General features: G+C 45.5%; 1 protein-coding gene across 1 annotated transcript; it reads right to left on the bottom strand.

Moving 5' to 3' along the window:
- Nucleotides 1-998: 998 nt before the first annotated feature.
- On the bottom strand, nt 999-9,143 carry PNMT (phenylethanolamine N-methyltransferase). Its single transcript, XM_028704088.2, has 3 exons — nt 8,677-9,143; nt 5,004-5,214; nt 999-4,072 (listed from the first exon to the last, which is right to left on the bottom strand). The coding sequence occupies exons 1-3, from the start codon at nt 8,834-8,836 to the stop codon at nt 3,643-3,645; spliced, it is 801 nt and encodes a 266-aa protein (XP_028559921.2). The 5' UTR covers nt 8,837-9,143; the 3' UTR covers nt 999-3,642.
- Between the last annotated feature and the right edge of the window lie 547 nt (nt 9,144-9,690).

Here is a 9,690-nt window from a genome sequence, read left to right as displayed (position 1 = left end):
CAGCTGTATTTGTGCCATGCTGGATTTTTATATAGTATCTACCTTCTGGCTCGATGTGTGTGCTGGATTAACAATAATCCTCCTGCTGCCATGAAAAGGGCACTTCTTCCCCTTTGAAAGCCCAGGCCGCTTTCAAAGAACTATACAATCTGCCCGCCCTTTTGGCCCGGAGCTCGGAAACGGGTGGGTGAAGGTGACCTGCTGGAGTTTGTCGTCAAAGGCCACCGCTGCGCTTCTGCTGAAGGTCAGAGAGCATTCAAGGGCTGCTTTGCACCCTCCCTTTAGGAAAAGTGCCCATGCTAGTGGATCCTGGGTGGAGGGCCCGTAGCTCAGTGGCAGGACAGAGCACATGCTGTTGCCGGGGGAGGGCTTGAGGAAATAGAGCCAAATAGTCATTTCCCAAAAAAGCCTGAAGCATTTTTTGGGGGGGGGGGATAATAGGGGCAGATTCCCCCCCAAAGCTACCACCGCAGCCAGAATTCTGTACGCGCAGAAATGGAAGGAATAAGAAGTTCCAACAATAGAGGAGTGGACTTTAAAACTATTGGACTATATGGAGATGGCGAAACTGGTGACAAAATCAAGAGGCCAAAAAAGACGAAATGTTTGCGGAATAGTGGAGACGCCCCCCTTTTTTTGATTATCTGAGAAAACATTATAGTTCAATTAAATCGCAGGCAGAACTGGAAAATATAAGCCAAGGAGTGGGAATGATAAAAGACTGTATAATGGGACATATGCTATAGCTTGGGTAGGCAAACTAAGGCCCAGGGGCCGGATCTAGCCCAATCACCTTCTAAATCCGGCCCGCAAACGGTCCAGGAATCAGCGTGTTTTTACATGAGTAGAATGTGTCCTTTTATTGAAAATGCACCTCTGGGTTATTTGTGGGGCATAGGAATTCCTTCATTTTTTTCCTTCAAAATGTTTTCCGGCCCCCCCACAAGGTCTCAGGGACAGGGGACCGGTCCCCTGATGAAAAACTTTGCAGACCCCTGTGGTATAGAAATAATTTATTACATTTAAGGCAGTAGATAAAAGGATTTGAACAGAAACATCACAGAGGTAAGGGTGGGAAGTCAAAATGCTAAGGGAACATTGTGCGGAAACTGAATTGAATTTGTTAAATTGTGTGGAAAATGAATAAAAATCTATGAGGGAATAAATGAAATAAAAAGAGCCCTCGTGGATCAGGCCAAAGGCCCGTCCAGTCCAGCATCCAATTCTCACAGGGGCCAACCAGGTACCTGAGGGAAACCAGCAAGCAAGACATGAACAGAAGACCCCTCCCCGCTCCTGTGGTTTCCAGCAGCTACAGAATCATTACTGCCTCTAACAGTGGAGGGAGGACCCAGCTATTAGGGTTAGCAATCCATGATGGCTGGTGACTTGCAGGCGTGCCAACTCGAATAAAATATTGGGGGTGCCCAGGTAAGCCCTGCCCCACATAATTGATCACATGATGCAGCACATGCACACCATTTGAATGGCAATGTCCATCAACTTTGGGAAGGGGGGGCTGGCCCCCTCAAATGTTTTATTGAGGGGGAGCCAAAGGGACCTCGGCCCCTAAGAACAATGGTGACTCCCTTTACCAGTCAGGACATATTATCCCAGGCTAAATGGACTTGATATTGAGCTGCCTAAGTCTGGACTTCGTAGGAGGCCCCCTCCTATGTTCCTACCTCTGTGCCTGAAAGCTCACCCATGTTCTTGGCGAGCAGAGATACATTTTGCAAACGGAATATTCTTCTTGTTGTTAAGGATGCATTTTATTAATTTTGTTTGTTTAAACAATTTATATGCCACTTAGCTACAGCCATCTCAAGGATACAAGGCAACAAGTAAAAACGAGTTAAGACTATGAAGTCAAAATTTGATTACCATGCCTGCTGGAATTTTACAAAATGTCTGGCCTCCATTGGAAGGGGGTGTCTTTGCCTGATGCACAGAACCTTTTTGGTTTCCTGGCCCTGTCACTTCCCCCTGGAACATTCATGGAGTATTTGTGCTCATCTGCACGTGTGGCAGCTGCCTCAAATGTTCATATTATCGCTTATTCCGCATTCAGTTTTCTAATTGGATTGGTGGGGGGAGGGGATGCATCAGATAGCAGTGTTTGTGAGGAAAACCACTGGCTTGATCTCGAATGTGGCTAGTGTTGTGTGAAAGCTAAAAACCTAGCAGTGGGAGCGCACTGGTATGTGGTATTGTGAACATCCCCTTAACCTGGACTGTGCCACAGAAGGAAGGGTTTTTAAAACAACAAGATCCCAATCTGATGTCCGCCCACCAGCAGCTGCTATTTAAATAAGAAATCGAAACAGGTCTGGTGAAGCACTTAATTTTGTCCTCGGATGCCTCCGTTGTTTTTTTAAATATCTGGACTGCCACGCCTAATTCAGACTCTAGCGACATGTTCTCCTCAGCAAGAGAGATTTCCCTCTTACATTTCTGCCTTTGTGTCGCAAACAGGTACGGTAATAAACCAGTGTCTGGGTTGTACTGGGCGAGCGGAGGGCTCATATTACAAAATGCTGCTCCATTACGAAACATTGCACACTGAAAACCGACATGTTAGGATTTCCTGACTACAACTCTTGTCCCTGACAAATATGTGCAGGGATTTATTTACTTTTGTGCTTCTACCCAAAACTTAAGGTTCCCTCAAGCCTTCTGGTACCTCCCTCTTGTGTGTGAGTGGTGCTTTTTACCTACACAAGCAACAAGACCTTCTGCCTGAACACTGGCAGGAAAGGGAATAATAATGGCAGCAAAGCTTACTTGAAATAGAGGTTTTGCCTGTACCATACTACTGATTTTCTCCTGCAATGAGCAGGGAATACAGGGGACTGGCGGCTCTGTTCTGCGTTGCACTTTCTGAAGCCCAAGAGGCCTGGCTAGTGCCTCACACAGGAAGACGAGAGCCTAGCACAGGCCATACCTCAGAATCTTCTGCAACGTGCTAGGATACCTTGGCAGAAGAGTCAATATGGAAAGTAAAAAAGGTCAACATTTGGGAAACCTCCATCCTGCTTCATGTCCTAAGGAACGTGTACCAAGGAAAGGTACTTCCAGATTTATTTCATAACAAAATTTATATACCACTTAATCGTAGTAAAAACTCTAAGTAGTTTACAAGAAACGTCAAGCGCTTTGCAATAAATGGGGGGGGACTTGATATTGCAAACAGGTCATTCAGATGTCACGAAAGGGCTGTCAGCAACAGGATTTTTGTTTAGATTTCAGCACTAGATTTTCCACAGAAATAGTAAATCTGGATTAAAGGTGAGGGGGGGGGGAAACAACAGGCTGACATTTTGATCTGTGTGAACGATGCAAGAAAACATTTTAAGCATCTGGCTTCCTCCCAAAGAATTCTGCAAACTGTAGTTTGTTAAGGGTGCTGGGAACTCTAGATCTGTGAGGGATAAACTACAGTTCGGGGGGAAAGCCATATGCTTTAAACGTGTTAAATGTATGGTGTGGACGTGAACACACACTTATTTGCACTCACAGAACAGAGGATCAGTTATCAGCACAGGAGCAGCAATACAGAAAAGAACAGGAGCAGCATGCAATAAGCTGGGTTTTAGGGGGCAAGGGCCTTGTGTGTGTGTGTTTCTGCTAGGCGAGCTGGGATCAGGCTGTTTTCTGCGCATGGATGAAGAAGATCCCTTGCACGTCATCCACGCCAATCTTCAGGCTTGGCGGCATGACGTAGGAGCGGAAGCTGCGGGTGCGATAGCCGCTCTTGGCGAAGGATTCCTTGACATCTGCCTCGCTGACGGGCACGACTGACAGCTTGGCTTCTCCAGCCAAATAGAAGGACTCGTCCAAAGCCCCGATCATGAGGAAGTGGCCACCAGGCTTGAGAAGCGTTGTGACGTTCCGCAGAGCCCGGTCGAAACTCGGCCGGTCAGGGCTCACGGCTTCCAGGCAGAAAGCCGAGACCAAAGCATCGGCTGGCTGGCTGAGAGAGGAACCTAGAGGTTTGGCCTGGTGGACATCGATGGGAAGAATCCTTCTGAGTTTCTTCTTCAGCTTTTGCTCTTTTTCCTTCCACGGTTCCCTAAATAAATAATCATTTGTTATTTATATGCCGCCCATCTGACTAGGTTGCCCCAGCCACTCCGGGAGGCTTTCAAAACAAATCATAAAACCACAGTAAAACATCACACATTAAAAACTCCAGATGTCTTCTAAAAGTCAGATAGTTGTTTCTGAATCTAAAAAGGAGCAAAGTCAGAAGGAAGAAAATACGAGAAATCTAAAGAAGGGAAAAGAAAGAGAAAATGAATAGAAGGGGGGAGGGTGAAGAAAGATAAAATAAAAGGACTTCCAGCTCTCTGCAGCTACATATGATATTTATTCTTTAAGTTCCAACCATTCTATCCTCTATAAACCAGCATTTTTTCAATCTTCAAATCCAGATATTACAAGCTCATTTTCTCTTTCACACAAAAAGTCCATAAGAAATTTCCAATCCTCAACAAATGTTGGTAAATGATTTTTCTCTAATTAAACATGTTAGCCGTCTCAGCCAAGTCCAATAATTTTATCAGCCATTCTTCTATAGTGGATAAGGCTGTGCTTTTCCATCTTTGTGCATATAGCAGTCTTGCCGCAGTAATCATATATTGTAGGTGTTTTACCTCAGTATATTATAAAAAGATGCTTTGTAATGGGTATACTTAGATGGCCATAGGTTTCCCATCCTTCTGCTAATCTCTTTGTCACCTGCACTGCACAGCCAGTACCTCTTTATCTACTTGCACTGGTGTGCTTTCAAACTGCTAGGTTGGCAGGAGCTGGGACAGAGCAACAGGAGCTCACCCCGTCATGGGGATTTGAACCACCAACCTTCTGATTGGCAAGCCCAAGAGGCTCAGTGGTTTAGACCACAGCGCCAGCAGCCAGTAAGGCATGGTGGATCACATAATTGCACCCCCAGGCTTATTCCTTGGGAAGCCGTTCCCCTCTCTCCTGCATTTATTTCTTACCCATTGCCTTCAATCTTACAAGTATACTGGATGTAAGGGGACCAGTCAAAGCAGCTGGAGTCTTCACCAAGCAGCCAGTTCTTTATCTCGGTCCGATTCACTTCCAGGTAGTCTGTGGCCACTATCTCCTCAAAGTAGTCGCAGGCACTGAGGAGCTGATAAATGGTGGGGCCTGTGCCAATATCAATAAGGGTGTGGCCGCAGATTTCCCCTGCAAGGAGTGAGAATAAAGAACTAAGGTACACTCATCTCTGGCGATAAACAATTACCGGTACATAAAATACTGGAAACCTCTTAGAAAATAAATAAATATGTATTCATGATGGGGATGAAAGTCTTTCCCAAATACAATCATAAAAGAGGATTCAACACCCTGGCCCCTAATTTTCTGCCCAGAAATGACCTTGAAGGGTGGAAGTCAAATGGCTAAAGTTGTATCTTGAGGAGAAACCTAGAATCCAGGCTACTTGGTTCCCTTTTCTGTTTGTGTGGGAAAATGTAATGGAGAAGCCTGCTGCAAATACTCCCCGACCCCAACAGATTTGATCCCATGGGGGTGCAGCTCACTGGAAGATTTCCCACCGAAATTATATTGAGAGGGAAGCAGGATCCAGTACTTGTGATATAGTAGTTCAGGAGATACAGGAAAAACAGCACCTGCCAGAATTGCCGCTTCTAATAAAATTTCACAGGCACAAGAGGCTTGTGTTCTATTGCATTTGGTCACCTTATCGCTGACGGTTAAAATGCCCAAGGGAAAGTCAGATAGAAGCTCCCAGCCAATCAAGGCCTGGAGGAGTGAGGGGCAGCTCGAAAGATGGTCCTGTTTTCTGGATCTTTCCAAGCCAGGTGAGTTGTAAGAATCTGCTCATGCATGGCATTTTAAGTCTTCCACATAGCCGGAAGAGCAGGTTCCATATTGTGATGTCTCGCAAGTCACCTACCAAACTAGCATCCCTTTGACTCCACATCGCAACACGCTGTCTGGCAAGAGAAGCCTAGGCATCTGGGTCCTCCTTCACACCTTGTAGAAGTGACTCAGTCGCCTCTTCCTCCGGGATCCCCCTGCCCATAAGGATCCTCCCCTCTCGTTGGTCAATTGCCCTTCTCACACTCATGATCTCACTGATTAAGCTAGAGAAAATGTCTGTCTTTCTCTCTCTCTCTCTCTCTCTCTTTCTTTATTTATACATTTCACTAATTTTACATTCATTTTGATATTTCAAAACTTGATTTCCTTCCCCCTCTTTCTGCAGTTCCTTAAATTAGTTTTTAATATCTTCTGCGTATCCAAATTAACTTAATTTGCTCATTTATTCATCTTCTTTAAATATATACTCTTATAAAACTGCAGGTTATTACAATAATCCTGCCAGTGTTTTATCTGTTTATAATTTATCTGTAAATAGTCAATAAACCATTTCCATTCTTTTATATATATAAAAAAATGTTATCTTGATTTCGTATTCTTCCGGTAAGTTTCCCCATTTCTCTATATTCCACAAACTTTTGCATCCATTCTTCCTTTACTGGGACTTCTGCTTCTTTTCATTTTGGGGCAAGTAACATACCTGCTGCAGTAGTAGCATATCTGAATAAGTTTCAATACATTTTAGGTAGTTCTGTCCCTATAATTCCTAAAGGAAAAGCTTCTGGTTTTTGTTTTTGTTTTTACAAAGGTTATTTTAAACATCCTTTTCATTATATTATGTATCATTTCCCAGTAAGCTTTAACCTTACTACAAGGCCACCACATATGATAAAAAGAACCTTCTAAGCTGGATAAAATGTGGCAGTGTGGTCTCCTACTTTGGCTGCGTACATTCATTTAAGAACACACACACACACACACACACACACACACACACACACACACACACACACACCTCGCTGCCAAAAGGCTCCTGGGAAAGGTACACACAGAACTACACTTTTTGTGCCACCCTCCAAACTAAGTAATTGACACAGAAAATTGGGGCCACAGGTTAATGCCCCACCCCCAATCCAACCTTGTCCGATTAGCACTAAAGTTTGGCATCAGTTGTGCGGGGTTTTTTTTGGAGGGGGGGGACCTGAAATTTCAGGGCCACATGCTAATGGAGCTCTTACAAGACCAGAGGCAGGAATCTACCACAGTCTATTAAAGCAGCCTGCTTTGTGAGATGGCTCAGCTGCTCAGCAAACTTTGCAAGAGAACTCAGTTAATTTTCAAGTTGCCTCCTTTCCTAAACTTAAGCGCCAAGCAGTGCAGAGCAAAGATCTTATAGGCAGACCCCACCCCAGCAGCTCAGTTTACCTCCTGCTTCTTGACTCCTGTTTGGTTTATTTGCCAGCAGATGAAAAGGTAAAGAGGTTATGATTTACAAACCGTACGGAGTAGCAGATTGCAACTAATATATCAGTCTGTAAGATTGCCAGAGTATCAGGATTGTATTCAACGAAGATCTATTCAGAGAAGACCCGTTCAAATTCATGAACCTGGATTAGGCGTGCCCCTTAACTCTGACTAAGACTAGCATTGACTACAAATCCTCAGTATTTGGTGCAAAGTTTCAGGGCTCTAGAAACAGGCGTAGCTCAGAAATCCAATTAAGAAATTTCTTTAAGTATTTTTTTTAAGGGAGAAATTGTAATCACTATCAATATGAAAATAAAACACCAGAGCAGAAAGCTGGCCTGTCTAGTCCTGTGCTAAACAAGCTAATGGAGCAAAGACTTACACCTGCGAACACTTCTGTGGTTGATAGCCTCTGGCGATGGTTAAAAAAACAAGTGACTTGGGCTGCATGCACACCATCTAAAGAGCATTTAAAGAATCCTAAGGATGCTGAAACTCAAAATGGCACTAAACTAGCATTAAACTTTGGCATCTGTTTCAGGGGCAAGCAAAATTTTGAGGTCACACATTAATGGAACTTCTTGCAAGGCCAAAAATCTCATCCAATCTAAGTCAGTTGCCTGGGTTCAGCTAACTATTCACTAATTAATGTTAGAAAGATGCTGAGGTCCTGGAAGGTCATAGCTCAGGTTTTGCAAAGCATTTTATTCCCCACCCTCCAAGTTTACAAAGGAGCTCTTTTTTTTTTTTTTGCAATGCACTTTTGTTTCAAATTTAGACAGCTCCACATCTGGAAAGCTTACTTTTGATGGATGGTGACGTTGTCAAGGAAAAGGTAAAAATGGCCCAGAGGCATGGCCGGCCCAAGACATATTGGCACCTGAGGCCAAACCACTAAATGGTGCCTGCCTCCTAGCCAGGGAAGAAGGGGGGGGGATCAGTGGCGTAGCGTGGGTTGTCAGCACCCGGGGCAAGGTGCCCCCTAACCCGTGGATTTGCGCCCCCTAACCCGTGGATTTGCGCCCCCTAACCCGTGGATTTGCCCTAACCCCAGATGTTGCGCCCGGTGCGGCCGGCCCCCCCTGCACCCCCCACGCTACGCCACTAGGGGGGATGAAGATCTACATCGGGAACAAAGGAAGAATAAAGGTTTGCGTTGGGATCTGCTCTCCCTGTGAATCCTGCCACTTGAGGCGGGCGTCTCACCTTACCTCATGGGTGGGCCGGCCCTGTCAAGAGGGAAGGCAGAAGATTTTCAAACAAGACAAAGGGAGATCACCTTTGAAACCCAGGCACCCCCCTCTTGCAAAGGATAACAATTACAGGTCTACCTACCTGTGGCAAAGGCATCTGCCAGGCAGCGAAGTTTCCAGGGCACTGCAAACTCTTCGCTCGCGAAGTTGGCACGGGGTGGCATGTAGTTGTTTTGCAGGTAGGCCCGAGGGTTGAACTTCTGGTAGCTTTCGGCCACAGCTGCGATACCATTGGCGCTCATGGCTGGGGAAATGCTTGGCTGTGTCCGGCTCACGCAACCGGCTCTGGGTGAGTGGCTTTATAGCCCAGGCTGAACGAATGCAATTAGTCCCGAGTACTTTGGGCTGATACCATCAGGATCAGCCTGCGGGGCCTGTCTAAATTGGGGCCATTTCTCTCGCACACTCTTCCGCTCGCCGTGGAGTAATTGAGAAGACCTTTCCAGGAGCTTGATGGAGGTCCTGGCAACGCTGGGGGCGAGGGAACGGATTGCTTTATCTCGCACTGGATAGTCGTTTAATAACTCTATTGAAAGGACACTTTATTGAAGCTGTTCATCCAGTATAACCAAATTACTGTCAGGAACTAGGGTGGGCTGGGAGGGGGAGTCTATGTCATTTGTCAGGGAAGAGCCCCGCTGGCAGAAGGTTAGACAGCACCCCCTTCCACGCAAGAGGCAGGGGGCCTGCAAATCACCCCATTCCTCCTACAACAGAGGAAACTGTCTAGTGGCTTTTACTATTAAGCCCTCTTCTCAGAGAACTCTGAGGTTTGTAACTCCGTGAAGGGAATAGAGTTCTCCTAGCAACTCTCAGCCCCCTTAACAAACTCCAGCTCCCAGAATTTTGGGGGAGAAGCCATGACTGTTTACAGTGGCACATAGTGCTTTAAATGTATGGTGTGAATGTGGTTCTTTTTGCTTTTCACATTGTTACCCCATCTTTTCCCCCAAGGACCCTGGGATGGCATACACAGACCCTATTTTCCAGGGACAGTCCTGGATTGATAGAAGCCACTCCCTTTTCTGGTTTGCTCCTGGAATGCCTAACATTTCATTAGGATGCCCCTATTTTCATCAGAGAAATGTTGGAGGGT

Source organism: Podarcis muralis, chromosome 13 (genome assembly GCF_964188315.1).
Source record: "Podarcis muralis chromosome 13, rPodMur119.hap1.1, whole genome shotgun sequence".
Classification (NCBI taxonomy): Eukaryota; Metazoa; Chordata; class Lepidosauria; order Squamata; family Lacertidae; genus Podarcis; species Podarcis muralis.
Note: the sequence above shows the minus strand (reverse complement) of the source record. Positions and strands in the feature narration are given on the sequence as shown.